The sequence below is a fragment of the Artemia sp. Qi Xiang Cuo genome, chromosome 4 (genome assembly GCF_049724085.1).
Source record: "Artemia sp. Qi Xiang Cuo chromosome 4, ASM4972408v1, whole genome shotgun sequence".
Classification (NCBI taxonomy): domain Eukaryota; kingdom Metazoa; phylum Arthropoda; class Branchiopoda; order Anostraca; family Artemiidae; genus Artemia; species Artemia sp. Qi Xiang Cuo.
In genome coordinates this window covers 24,785,102-24,800,754 of record NC_142797.1, presented here as the reverse complement: position 1 = coordinate 24,800,754, position 15,653 = coordinate 24,785,102, and the positions used below count along the sequence as shown (strand labels likewise).

Sequence of the window (15,653 nt, the reverse complement as noted above, 5' to 3'; positions counted from 1 at the left end):
AGTTGGAATATTTCAGTAGTGTCTGGTTATGGTTTACCTTGTCACAGTTACATTTTCTTGATTTTTTCAAAGTTCATTTTGAATTTCTTTCGTTGAAATGCAAGAGTTGGATTATTTCAGAAGTGTCTTGTTATGTTTTAACTTGTAACTGTTACATTCTCTTGATTTTTCAAAGTTCATTTTGAATTTCTTTCGTTGAAATGCAATAGTTGGATTATTTCAGAAGTGTTTGGTCGTGATTTACCTTGTCACAGTTACATTTTCTTGATTTTTCAAAGTTCATTTTGAATTTCTTTCTTTGAAAAGCAAGAGTTGTACTATTTCAGTAGTGTTTGGTCATGGTTTACCTTGTCACAGTTACATTTTCGTGATTTTTCAAAGATCATTTTGAATTTATTTCGTTGAAAAGCAAGAGTTGGAATATTTCAGTAGTGTTTGGTTGTGGTTTACCTTGTCACAGTTACATTTTCTTGATTTTTCAAAGATCATTTGAATTTCTTTCATTGAAAAGAAGGAGATGGAATATTTCAGTAGTGTTTGGTTATGGTTTACCTTGTCACAGTTACATTTTCTTGATTTTTCAAATTTCATTTTGAATTTATTTCTTTGAAATGCAAGAGTTGGAATATTTCAGTAGTGTTTGGTTATGGTTTACCTTGTCACAGTTACATTATCTAGATTTTTCAAATTAATGTTGAATTTATATCTTTTAAATTCACGAGTTGGACTATTTAAGTAGGGTTTGGGTGTCGTTTAACATGTCACAGTTACATTTTCTTTGATTTTTAAAACTTCATTTTGAATTTCTTTCGTTGAAATGCAAGAGTTGGAATATTTCAGTAGTGTTTGGTTGTGGTTTACCTTGTCACAGTTACATTTTCTTGATTTTTCACAGTTCATTTTGAATTTCTTTCGTTGAAATGCAAGAGTTGGAATATTTCACTAGTGTATGGTTGTGGTTTACCTTGTCACATGTACACACATGTATACACATGTACACACATGTGCTTATCATGAGTGCTCATGATAAGTTAACCTAACCTTTTCCGGTGAGTTTGGTTAGGTTAGACTAGATTCAGTTAGGTTAGATTAGAATAGGTTAGGTTAGCCTACGTACTCTTCACTTAGGTTAGCTTAGTTTAGGTGAGAGACATGCGAAAAGTTAGGTGTATGATTAGGTTAGGTTAGGTTAGATTAGGCTAGGTTAGGTTAAGTTAGGTTCGGCTAGGTTAGCCTAAGTACGCGCGCGTACGTAGGCTCACCTAGCCTAACCAAACTTAACCTAACCTAGCCTAATCTAACCTAACCTAACCTAATCATACACCGAACTTTTCGCATGTCTCTCACCTCACCTAAGCTAACCTAAGTGAAGCGTACGTAGGCTAACCTAACCTAGTCTAATCTAACCTAACTGAATCTAGTCTAACCTAACCACACTCACCGGAAAAGGTTAGGTTAACTTATCATGAGCACTCATGATAAGCACATGTGTGTACATGTGTATACATGTGTGTACATGTGACAATGTAAACCACAACCATACACTAGTGAAATATTCCAACTCTTGCATTTCAACGAAAGAAATTCAAAATAAACTTTGAAAAATCAAGAAAATGTAACTGTGACAAGGTAAACCACACCCAAACACTACTGAAATAGTCCAACTCTTGCATTTCAAAAGAAAGAAATGCAAAATGAAGTTTGAAAAATCAAGAAACTGTAACTGTGACATGGTAAACGACTACCAAACACTACTTAAATATTCCAACTCTGGAATTTCAACGATATAAATTCAACATTAATTTGAAAAATCTATAAAATGTAACTGCGACAAGTTCAACCAAAACCAAACACTACTTAAATATTCCAACTCATGCAATTCAAAGACATAAATTCAAAATGAACTTTGAAAAATCAAGAAAATGTAACTGTGACAAGGTAAACCAGAACCAAACACTACTGAAATATTCCATCTCCTGCTTTTCAACGAAAGAAATTCAAATGTGCTTTGAAAAATCAAGAAAATTTAACTTTGACAAGGTAAACCATAAGCAAACACTACTGAAATATTCCAAATCTTGCTTTTCAACGAAATAAATTCAAAAATGATCTTTGAAAAATCAAGAAAATGTAACTCTGACAAGGTAAAACACGACCAAACACTACTGAAATAGTTCAACTCTTTCATTTCAAAGAAAGAAATTCAAAATGAACTTTGAAAAATCAAGAAAATGTAACTGTTACATGGTAAATCACGACCAAACACTTCTGAAATAATCCAACTCTTGCATTTCAACGAAAGAAATTCAAAATGAACTTTGAAAAATCAAGAGAATGTAACTGTGACAAGGTAAACCATAACCAGACACTTCTGAAATAATCCAACTCTTGCATTTCAATTAAAGAAATTCAAAATGAACTTTGAAAAAATCAATAAAATGTAACTGTGACACGGTAAACCAAAACCAGACAATAATGAAATATTCAAACTATTGAATTTCAACTAAAGAAATTCAAATGAACTTTGAAAAAATCAAGAAAATGTAACTGTGACAAGGTAAACCACAAGTAAACACTACTGAAATATTCCAACTCTTGCTTTTCAACGAAAGAAATTCAAAATGAACTTTGAAAATCAAGAAAATGTAACTTTGACAAGTTAAACCACAACCACACACTACTGAAATAGTCCAACTCTTGATTTTCAAATAAAGAAATTCCAAATGAACTTTGAAAAATCAGGAAGATGTAACTTTGACAAGTTAAACCACAACCTACCCCGACTGAAATACTCCAACTCGTGCTTTTCGACGAAAGAAATTCAAAATGAACTTTGGAAAATCAAGAAAATTTAACTTTGACATTGTAAACCACAACCAAACGATAGTGAAATAGTCCAACTCTTGCATTTCAAAGAAATAAATACAGAATTAACTTTTAACAATCAAGAATCTGTACCTCTGACAAGTTAAACCACGACCAAACCCTACTGAAATATTCCAACTCTTGCATTTCAATGAAAGAAATTCAAAATGAACTATGTAAAATCATGAAAATGTAACTTTGACAAGTTATACCATAACCATACACTACTGAAATATTCCAACTCTTGCATTTCAACGAAAGAAATTCAAAATGAACTTTGAAAAATAATGAATATGTAACTGTGACAAGGTAAACAAAAACAAAACATTAATGAAATATTACAACTCTTGCATTTCAAAGAAAGAAATTCAAAATGAACATTTATAAAAAAAGAAAAATAATATGAGAACTTTTATAAAAAAACAAAACACTACTGAAATATTCAAACTCTTTCATATCAATGTAAGAAATTCAAAATACACTTTGAAAAATCATGAAAATGTAACTGTGACAAGGTAAAACCACAACCAAACACTACTGAAATATTCCAACTCTTGCATTTCAATGAAAGAAATTAAAAATGAAAAATGAAATAAAAAGAAAATTTAAAAGTGAAAAGGTCAACAATAACAAAACAATACTGAAATATTCCAACTCTTGAATTTCAACGAAAGAAATTCAAAATGAACTTTTAAAAATCAAGAAAATGTAACTGTGACAAGGTAAACCACAACCAAACACTACTGAAATATTCCAACTCTTGAATTTCAAGGAAAGAAATTCAAAATGAACTTTGAAAAATCAAGAAAATGTAACTGTGACAAGGTAAACCACAACAAACACTACTGAAATATTCCAACTCTTGCATTTCAAAGAAAGGAATTCAAAATGACCTTTGAAAAATCAATAAAATGTAACTGTGACAAGGTAAACCACAACCAAACACTACTGAAATATACAAACTCTTGCATTTCAACGAAATAAATACAAATGAACTTTAAAAAATCACGAAAATGTAACTGTGACAAGGTAAACCACGACCAAACACTACTGAAATATTCCAACTCTTGCTTTTCAATGAAAGAAATTCTAAATGAGCTTTGAAAAATCAAGAAAATGTAACTGTGACAATGTAAACCATGACCAAACACTACTGAAATAGTCCAACTCTTGCATTTCAAAGAAAGAAATTCAAAATGAACTTTGAAAAATCACGAAAATGTAACTGTGACAAGGTAAACCACGACCAAACACTACTGAAATATTCCAACTCTTACATTTAAAATAAAGAAATTCAAAATGAAATTTGAAAAATCAAGAAAATGTAACTTTGACAGGGTAAACTACAATAAAACACTACTGAAATATTCCAACTCTTGTATTTCAAAGAAAGAAATTCAAAATGAACTTTGAAAAATCACGAAAATGTAACTGTGATAATGGAAACCACTCCCAAACACTTTTGAAATATTCCAACTATTTCAGTACAATTAAATTAATTATAAATAATCTTTTAAAAATCAAGAAAATGTAACTGTGACAAGGTAAACCATGACCAAACACTACTGAAATAGTCCAACTCTTGCATTTAAACGAAAGAAATTCAAAATGATCTTTGAAAAATCACGAAAATGTAACTGTGACAAGGTAAACCACGACCAAACACTACTGAAATATTCCAACTCTTGCATTTCAACGAAAGAAATTCAAAATGAACTTTGAAAAATCAAGAAAATGTAACTGTGACAGGGTAAACTACAACTAAAACACTACTGACATATTACAACTCTTGTATTTCAACGACAGAAATTCAAAATGAACTTTTAAAAATCAAGAAAATGTAACTGTGATAATTGAAACCACACCCAAACACTTTTGAAATATTCCAACTCTTGCATTTCAATGAAAGAAATTCACATTGAACTTTGAAAAATCATGAAAATGTAACTGTGACAGGGTAACCCACAAGCAAACACTGCTGAAATATTCCAACTCTTGCATTTCAACGAAAGAAATTCAAAATTAACATTGAAGAATCAAGAAAATGTAACTGTGACAAGGTAAACCACAAACAAACACTACTGAAATATTTCAACTCTTGCATTTCAACGAAAGAAATTCAAAATGAACTTTGAAAAATCATGAAAATGTACCTATGACAAGGTAAACCACAACCAAACACTACTGAAATATTCCAACTCTTGCATTTCAACGAAAGAAATTCAAAAAGAACTTTGAAGAATCAAGAAAATGTAACTGTGACAAGGTAAACCACAACCAAACACTACTGAAATATTCCAACTCTTGCATTTCAATGAAAGAAATTCAAAATGAACTTTGAAAAATCACGAAAATGAAACTGTGACAAAGGTAAACCACAACATCACACTACTGAAATATTCCAACTCTTGCATTTCAACGAAAGAAATTCAAAATGAACTTTGAAAAATCAAGAAAATGTAACTGTGACAAGGTAAACCACAACCAAACACTACTGAAATATTCCAACTCTTGCATTTCAATGAAAGAAATTCAAAATAAACTTTGAAGAATCAGGACAATGTAACTGTGACATGGTAAACCACAACCAAACACTAGTGAAATATTCCAACTCTTGCATTTCAATGAAAGAAATTCAAAATTAACTTTGAAAAATTAAGAGAATGTAACTTTGACATGGTAAACCACTACCAAACACTACTGAAATATTCCAACTCTTGCATTTCAACGAAAGAAATTCAAAATAAACTTTGAAAAATTAAGGGAATGTAACTGTGACATGTTAAACCACAACCAAACAATACTGAACTATTCCAACTCCTGCATTTCAACGAAAGAAATTCAAAATGAACATTGAAAAATAAAGGGAATGTAACTGTGACAAGGTAAACCACGACCAAACACTACTGAAATATTCCAACTCTTGCATTTCAATGAAAGAAATTCAAAATGAACTTTGAAAAATAAAGAAAATGTAACTTTGACAAGGTTAACCTCAACCAAACACTAGTGAAATATTCCAACTCTTGCATTTCAACGAAAGAAATTCAAAATGAACTTTGAAAAATTAAGGGAATGTAACTGTGACATGGTAAACCACAACCAAACACTAGTGAAATATTCCAACTCTTGCATTTCAACGAAAGAAATTCAAAATGAACTTTGAAAAATTAAGTGAATGTAACTGTGACAAGGTAAACCGCAACCAAACACTACTGAAATATTCCAACTCTTGCATTTCAACGAAAGAAATTCAAAATGAACTTTGAAAAATCAAGAATATGTAACTGTGACAAGGTAAACCACGACCAAACACTACTGAAATATTCCAACTCTTGCATTTCAATGAAAGAAATTCAAAATGAACTTTGAAAAATAAAGAAAATGTAACTTTGACAAGGTAAACCGCAACCAAACACTACTGAAATATTCAAACTCTTGCATTTCAACGAAAGAAATTCAAAATGTACTATCAAAAATTAAGGGAATATAACTGTGACATGGTAAACCGCAACCAAACACTACTGAAATATTCCAACTCTTGCATTTCAACGAAAGAAATTCAAAATGTACTATCAAAAATTAAGGGAATGTAACTGTGACAGGGTAAACTACAACATCACACTAGTGAAATATTCCAACTCTTGCATTTCAACGAAAGAAATTCAAAATGAACTTTGAAAAATTAAGGGAATGTAACTGTGACATGGTAAACTACAACATCACACTACTGAAATATTCCAACTCTTGCATTTCAACGAAAGAAATTCAAAATGAACTTTGAAAAATCAAGAAAATGTAACTGTGACAAGGTATAACAAAACCAAACACTACTGAAATATTCAAACTCTTGCATTTCAATGAAAGAAATTCAAAATGAACTTTGAAAAAATCAGACCTTTGGAGGGGGAGGGGGCGGGGGCAGGGGATCGTTCTGTGTCTCAATGCACAAAAAAAAGTATAAAAAATGGGGAGGGAATGGGGGGGTGGGGAGGGGGAGGAGGGAGGAGGTGGGAGGAGGAGGAGGGAGGAGGAGGAGGGAGGAGGCGGGAGGAGGAGGAGGAGGAAGGAGGAGGAGGAGGAGGGATGAGGAGGAGGAGGTGGGAGGAGGAGGAGGAGGAGGGGGGCCGGGGGAGGGCCTTTGGGGCACAGGGAGGGCCTTTGGGGCACAGGGAGGGCCTTTGGGTGTCTGGGTGACATTTGGGGACCGGTGGATGGCCTTTGGGACCCCGTTGGTCCTTTGGGAGCTCGATGGGCCTTTGGGGGGCCCGGGGATGGCCGTTGAGGGTCTGGGGTGGGCCTTTGGGGGCGCCGGTGGCCCTTTGGGAGCTTGGGGGACCTTTGAGTGTCCGGGGGGTAGTTGGGGGCCTGGGGGACATTTGGGGACCGGTGGATGGCCTTTGGGAGCCCGGTGGACCTTTGAGTACCGGGGGGCTTCCTTCGGGGTTGGGGTATGAGGATTGGAACCCTTTGGGGTTGGGGTAGAGGACCTCACAACACTGTTCAAATGGAACTTGTGTATTATAACGACCACAGAGTTTCACCATTAAATTCTCTTCTAAAATCTCTTCAAAAATATTCTTTTAAAATGTCTCTATCTGTTTCGCCGAAATAGTTCCATTACCTGTCTAAAACGGTTTCGCCCAAATAATCCCTAAACGCAAATTCGGCGTGTTCCTTTGTTATTGGCATCTCTGTGCTAACGCATTTCAAATTAATAGGAAACCTTCTCGCACGCTAAAACAATTCATCGCTAAGATGTTTCTTGCCTAATTGTTTCCATGGCCTTTGGTTATTAATATCCTTTGGAGTTCGACCAGTAGAACTGTTCCCGAGGCAAAGACATTAATGACCTGGATCTATTCCTGGAGAAATGTTTCTAGGCGAAAATTTTTAAAGTCTGACAGATGATGTCATTGATTGATTGATCTGTCAAGAAAGGGAAATTAATTTGTTGTTTCTAAGGGGAATTATTGATTCACGATAGGTGAATTGAGGTCGACAGCACAGGTGTTCTGACTCGTGACAGCACCTCGTGGTTTATGGCATGCACTTGTCCAAAAACAACAATAATAAATAAATCCCTCAGGCCTAAAGATTAAAGAAGCCTTAATGTTTCTTAATTCCCTCTTCGTGAATCAACAATTTCCCCGCCGATTATGTAAATCAATTTCTCAGGTTAAGCTAACCAAACAACAATGAAGCCATGTTTGTTTCTTAATTCCCCCAGCGTGAATCAATAATTTCCCCTAGCGATTATGTAAATCACAGATTAAAGAAGCCTTAATGTTTCTTAATTCTCCCCTTCGTGAATCAATAATTTCCCCTAGCGATTATGTAAATCAATTTCTCAGGTTAAGCTAGCCAAACAATAATGAAGTCATGTTTGTTTCATAATTCCCCACGCTCGTGAATCAATAATTCCCCCATCGATTATGTAAATCACCCCTCATGTCATTCGCACGTGGCCAAACAACAACAGATCGATTGACCTTGACACACCCACATTAGACTCGATCGATAATCCTTGAATAAATTATTCAAAAAAAAGTTGTAGGTGGCAGCAGGGGTGAGGGACACGAGTAGCACCCCCTCCTCTACTTGCGTGCCTTCAACTATCAATCATAAAAAGTATGACTTCAGGTGGGAGGGGGCTAAGAGATCTTCAGTGAATGTACCATGTGTCTCAAATTTGTCAACATGATATGTCTTTTACCTTATAGCTTTCAAAGTCCTGCGTTTGGTTTGTGATGAAGGTTAAATAGCTGTGCACATAGCGGTGAAGCCTGTCAGACAATAGATATAAAAAAACCGTTGCGTGTAATCATCTTTGACAATCGGAGAAATTGCCCCCACCCCCAAAAAAGCACAAAATTGAAATTTTCCTTCCTCCTTCAGCCGAATCAGCTGTATTTGACATGTCAATTATTTGTTTTAGTTGGCTAAATTACATTTTACTACCACAAGTCGAAATTTTCGGGGAGAAGGGGTACAAGAAACTTTTTAATGAGAGAGGGTTGCAACGGCGCGTTCTTAAATTGAGACTGTCTTGTGGGGAGTATTGGAACCGATTCTTCTGAAAAGGCAAAAAAGTCGCTAATGACCTTTTTTCTGTCCAAGTTGATGTAGTTTTAAACATTTTCAGCTTATTCAATTCAATTTATTGAAATAAAAAAAGATGAAACATAACACCAATAATAATATGGATCCTGGAAGTGAACTTGTTGAGGACCATAACAACAAAAAATTGAAAATGAACAAGAGAGAAAAAAAAAGAGAAAACAGAAAAAAAGAGAAAACACGGGTAAATTAAAGCAAATTGATTAAAAATTTAGAGATTTATAATATCAATGTTTAGTAACATTGTTATACAGCGTGCGAAAACTTGTGGATTGCTCGATACTGGAGGGTATTATATTCCATTGAAGTAAAGATTTATAAATGGGGGATCGCTGGGCGGAGCTAGAGACACACTTGGGGACAATAAAAGAACGGTTGGATGAACGGAGACATAGGCCTTCAGAATTATTGCAATTAAAATAAGATAATAATTGAGGAGGAAGGTTTTATTGTAAGCGGAGTATGCAAGGGATAAATTTAAATTTTTAATGATTTGTTCAAAATGAATAATACCAAAATCGGAGAACAAGTCCTGGGTGGGATATAGTCGGGGCATCCGAAAAACTGCTTTGATGGCACGGTTTTGGGCAGATTTAAATTTATTGGTAACTGAAGGATAAGTGTTGCCCCAAACAGATCCGCAGTATGAGATATATGGGTAAATAAAATAGTAATAAAGGGTGACAAGGATATCAGGGGGAAGAAAATTATTCACACGATTAATCATACTTACCTGTCGCAAGATTATGGCTCTGATGCAGGATACATGAGTTGCAAATGTTTGGGAGGAGTCTATGTGGACACCAAGAAACTTGGCAACTACGACGTGCGGGAGGAGATTGGTGGAATATTTTAGGCCAAGTGCTTGCTGAGCTTCATTTTTTTGTAAGGGGTTCGAAATAATACAATCTGACTTTTCTTTCTGATAATGGTCATGCAGTTAACGAGAGACCATTGCTGTACTCTATTCAGAAGAATTTGAGCAGAGGTGACGACGGATGGTAAATTAGGGCCGGTGATGAAAAAGTTTGGTATCGTCAGCAAAAAGTACTGGGTGCACTGATGGACCCAGGCCTGTAACCAAATCATTAATATAAATGAGAAAAAGTATTGGACCAACAACAGAGCCCTGCGGGACGCCCCTCTGGGCAGGTAGGGGATGCGAGGTCATGCTGCCCAGACTCACACTCTGTGCTCTACCAGAGAGATAAGAGCCGAACCATGAGAAAGGAATTCCATGAATACCTATTTTCTTGAGTTTACTTAATAAAACACTGTGATCAACCATGTCAAAGGCCTTAGAAAAATCCAGAAATAAGCCAATTACAGTATTTTTAAGGTCAAGTTGGGAACGGATGAACTGTGTGGCGTCGATTAGTGCATGAGCAGTTGAAAATTTGGAACGGAAGCCATATTGATGAGAAGAAATCAACGAATCTGAAGGATTAATCCCAAATAAAAACGAAGAAACACGTCGGAAGATAATTCTCTCGAGCACTTTGGATGCAATTAGGAGAAGTGAGATTGGACGATAATTACTTATCTCAGACGGATCGCTTTTTTTATGAATCGGGATAACAGTTGCTGATTTAAATATTTCTGGGAAGACTCCATTGATCATAGACAGGTTAGCTGTGTGCACAATGGCTTCAAAAACACAGTAAAATTCAGTTCTAAAAAACTTCTTACTCATTTCATGGAAGTCATGTATACTTGTATTAGAGAGACATTCAATCATTTGAAGAACCTCGTTGCTATTAGTTGGAGAGAAAAACGTGGATCTGGGATTCTTGCTAGGGTGTACTGACTCAGAGGGGGAACAGGAGCTAACATTTGGAATATTGGTGAAATAATTATTAAAAGTATCCGGTACTGAAATTGGGTCAATTATTCTGCCACTGATGTCCTTAAGGTTAATAGGTATAGATCTAAAATTCCTTTTTTTTTGAAAGAATTTCATTTATTGTTGACCAAATTTTTTGCAAGTTCCCTTTGCAGTGAGTGATTTTTGAATAATAATAATTTTTTTTTTTGCTTCACGGATGAGTTTGGTATATAAATTTTTGTATTTTTTATAATTAGTTAGGTCATTAACGCTACTGGTTTTGCAAGCTAACTTATATAGGTCATTTTTACAGTATGAAGAGATTATCAGGCTATTGGACATCCAGGGGTGTATATAGGTAGTTTTTCGGTTTGATTTACAGACTGGAAAGGTTTAACTGATAAGATCACTCAGTCCATGTGTAAAACCATTTGTGGCTGAATTAAAATCCTGACAATCCGAAACCTTGGACCAGTCAAAATATTTCAAACGATCCGTGAACCGGTTCATATTCACAATATTATATATTCTATTATACGTAGGGGTATTAGTTCTAGGGTGTTTAGTAGTTGGTAGGAAGGGTAGGGAGAGATAGATTGGAAAGTGGTCTGACAGGTCAGAGAATATTATTTTGGAGGACAGGTGGTTTACCAGGGAAGTGGATACAAAAATGTTATCAGTTACAGTAGCTGTAGACCTCATAGGACCAACCCTAGTAGGAAAGAAGATTTTTGTAAGAAGATTACTAGAGGTAAACGTCTCAAAGAAGGTATCACAACCACAATTATTGCTAACATTTAGTAAATAAAATTGAAGTCCCCAAGAATTATTTCCTTCTTTTGTGGTAAATTAATAAAAATAGAAAAATCATCAAAAAGATTACAAAAGAAAGGTGTCGGAAATGAGGGTGGGTTATAAAACAATGAAAAAATAAAAGAATTGTCGTCAACACTTATATCAACAATTATTGAATAAATGCATCTATTATTTATAGGTTGCGAGAATGAGGATTCACAGTGTAATAGCCTGGTGAAATTTAGACTTGACCGGATGTAAAGAGAAATGCCACCAGAGGACTTGGTTAATTTTCTTTCAATATGAATAGTTTGAAAGCCAGGGAGGGAAAATTCATTGGTATCATCAATTTCTGAAAGCCACGTCTCCGTTATTCCAATTATTTCAAATTGGAAATATATTATTCCAAAAGTGCAGTAACCGTTAATTAAAATTAAATCTTTAAAATTAGTCCACTTATCTCTTATGCTTCTGATGTTAAAGCAGATTATATTAAGTTTGGTCTCTTCCATTGGCTTTGGTTTTACATTTTTTACAAAATCAAAAGTGTCAAGATATTCACAGTTAATATGGCTTAAGGGCCTATCAGGGCTAGCTAAGGGGTTGTTGCGCAAATTATTTTGGCCATCGTAATAGTTAAAAACAACATTATTGCACAGTGATAATTTCGTGAGAAACGTAAAATCTTGCATATTATACATTTAAACATCCATTGTGGTCAAAGTTTCATCATTTGCTTGATTTGAATATTGAAATTCTTCTTCAGCCGAAGAATTATCATTGGTGGTAATTTTGGACTGGGATTGAAAGTTTGCCGTTTTTTCTTAGATTTCTTGCCTTTGACTAGGGCAATGGCACCGATTTGATTTGCAGTTGAGTCAACGGGTTTAACTAGCTTCAATGTGGAATCTATGTCCTTTTTGATGGAAGATAGTTGAGCTATAGCTGTTTGCAAGGTGTCATCACCTAGGAGTTTGGTGATAGCTTTCTTCTTGAGAATATTTTTGGTTTCCTCAGGTTCATTACTAACCTCAATTAAGTGACTGACTGTGAGATAAGTTGCAAGTCTTTGCCATTCTTGTCAACTTTCGGATGAATCTTTTGGGGGGCAGGATGTCGAAGTAAACTTAGGTAAGGGATGGGGGGACTGACTAATACCTTGAGTATGGACATTGTTTGCCTCTTTACGAAATGATACTGTATGTGCATCTTCTACAACAACTGTTGCTTGACTTCTACTGGGCCGATGGGGTGTGGGTTGCCGAGGGATTCTTGCAGCTACAACTGAGTAGGGTAGGTTCATTTTATCCGATGTTCTAAGGCTTACGAGTCGCTTTTGGTGAGCCGGGCAAGATTGTTTTTGGAGGGCTGTGTGTCCCTTACGGTTACAATTTCTGCAGAAAGGGTCTGACTCAGGGCATTCACTAATTGCATGGCCTGTATTCTCACACTTAAGGCAAGTCAGATAGGACTGTTTGCAGTGTTTTTGCTGTGGCCGTGGCCCAGACACGTGGAGCATTGTAGGGGCTTAGGCTTATAAATCTTATAAAAAAGGGACATACCGTACAAGAATATTTCTCTGTTTAGCTCAACTTTGCAGGGAATGAGGATTGAACGGCTTGGGTGAAGGACTCCTTCTTTGTTTAAACTTAGCCTTATTGCAGTTGAACGATTTATAAGAAGGCCTGAAGAATCTATTAGTTCAGTTTGTATTTCCTCCACTTTTACACTGGTATCAACACCGTAGAGCACATACTTGTGCAACTTTTCCACATTTTTTTTTGGGGCTAAAATTTTCGAGTCATCAAGGATCATTTCTTTGGATTTTGACAGGACATGGTCTGCCGCCTGGGAAGACGTAAAGTAAATATCAATAGACTCGTCCTGCTTGAAAACAAGTTCAAAATTTACCTTGGCGATCAGAAAAATAGCTTTCCTAATTTGCATTATTCGATCTTTTGAAAAGGGTTGGCCATTGATTTTCTTGATTGAGACAGTATAATAATTGGGGTAATCTGTACTACTAGTTTCTGGGACACTTGAAGGGAGGGGTTGCACTATCACTGGCGAACGAGTTTCATCCTTTTTCCTCTTTTTGCCAGGCGTCTCACCTCTTTCATTGGGGTTAGTTGTGGCTAATGCCTGAATTCTTGACAAGTGGCTAACTGTTTTTGACCGCGTAGTTGGGGGGGGGGGAGTCTAGAAAAAGTTTTAGAAGTAGATAGGAAGGGCGACTGGCCAGGGGTTTCAGTGGGAGTATGCTTCTCGGGTGGTAGCCTTGGGGGCTGCTTTTTTCCCGACATTTATTCTGATGAGACACTACAGATTCACGAACTGTTAATCAGTCTTAATTCAAGGTTACTTGACCAATAGTAAATATTCAGTTATGGAACTAAATTATTCACTATGATAAATAATCACTCACTTTGTGTGAATTGAACAATCCCTCACAATGAAATCCACAAGTTAATTGCGCAATCTAACACAGTACAGTACAAAGATAATCCGATTAGGTTCGTAAGTTAATTCCTTTTAGTTCAGATACTAAACTCATAATGTTCAGATACATTTAAGCGTGATTCTTGAGCTGGTTTTGATAAACCATTTTTAAACATTTTCCTGTTTATTTATTTCAAAATAAAAATAGGTGTGTAAAAAAAGAAAATAAGAAAAAAATAAATCAGATGACCGATTTCCCGAAAATCTTGAAATACTCTGAAACCATTAAATACTCTGTTCTCGTTTCAGCCATGAAATTTGGGACCATCTTGAAAAAGCGAGGAGAAAAGGTTGAAAATGAAGTGAGGTTCCATAAGGCCCAAATGAGAGGGGACCAAAAGTCTTCAGGCAGCTCACAAGATAGCTCTTTGTATGATCATCAACAGCCATCATCATCCGATCAACATTATACTGGAACGTAAGTTTTTTTTTTGCCTTTGATTCTCTTAAGGCTGAGACACTGACAATTCCTCCTCCATCTTACCCTCATACCCGCCGAATCTGAGGTCGTTTAATATTGTTATCGGAAACAGAGTTAAAAAAGCGAAAAACACAATATTGGTTGCGGCTTTTGCCTGAGGATATTCTTCGGCTTAATTTTGAGGAGGTCAAGGAGGGGGCCCCATCGAAAAATAAGGCTGCATATGTTTTAATACTTCTCTTCCCTTTTTTGGAAGTGTAAGTCATTCAAATTGCAGTCAGTTGTCCCAGAAATAAGCTCGCATTATTGGATCTGTGTCTAGGCTCCTCCCTGAACTCCAGGAAAAACTTTGACCTGGAAATGCCCTTTCGGACCTCACTTCAGCCCGATCTGAACCATCCCAGCTTCTTGCGGTCAGTCAGTTAATCTGGACAATCTTTTGTGATATTTTAGTATCATCTATTTTATTTTTATGTCTGCTACATTAAAATATCTGATATTTTAATATAATCTATTTTTATTTTCATGTTTGCTACATTAAAATAGAATTGCTATGTGTCCCCTAACCTTGAAATCCTTATAACTAATAGTAGCTGAAAATTTTCATTCTCTCTCCGAATTTCTTCGTAATAGCAAATTTTCATTTTTTTTTATTATGTAGCTGGTTTCAATTCAAAAACGAAAAATATCTGGAAGACTTGAAAGAAATGAAGGTTCTCTAGACAGCCAAGCAGGGATGTAGTAACATATTGTAGTAAGAGATTACATTGACCCTTCAAAAATGGTTTTGAATATATCGAAATTAAGGTTTATTTATCGACTGATTGAAATTTAAAATCCATCTATATTTTCAAGTCAGCAAATGAATCACGGTCGTACTGGAAGGAAATATACCCTTGTAAATTTTGATCCAAATTTTAAAGGGGAATATCATTCCTTTTTATCTGACAGCTGATGAATCAAATGAGGCTACTTTACCAAAGAGCCCTTTAAATAGAAAAGGGCCTTGACCCTCTTTTAGCTTTTAAAAAACAACAAAGATCTTCAAAACAGGCATCGTAAGGACAATTTTAAGAGAATAGTTGAACTTGTGACACTTGGTGTGGGACTGTGTACTTGATATAGCCA

The 15,653-nt window shown here is 35.5% G+C and overlaps 1 protein-coding gene across 1 annotated transcript in view; it reads left to right on the top strand.

The window, feature by feature from the left end:
• LOC148952920 (uncharacterized) overlaps window positions 1-15,653 on the top strand; it is a 136,759-nt gene that overhangs the window by 110,594 nt on the left and 10,512 nt on the right. Inside the window, exon 7 of the mRNA XM_089087827.1 lies at window positions 14,354-14,522. Coding sequence (XP_088943953.1) covers window positions 14,354-14,522 — 169 coding nt within the window. The remainder of the gene's footprint in view (window positions 1-14,353; window positions 14,523-15,653) is intronic.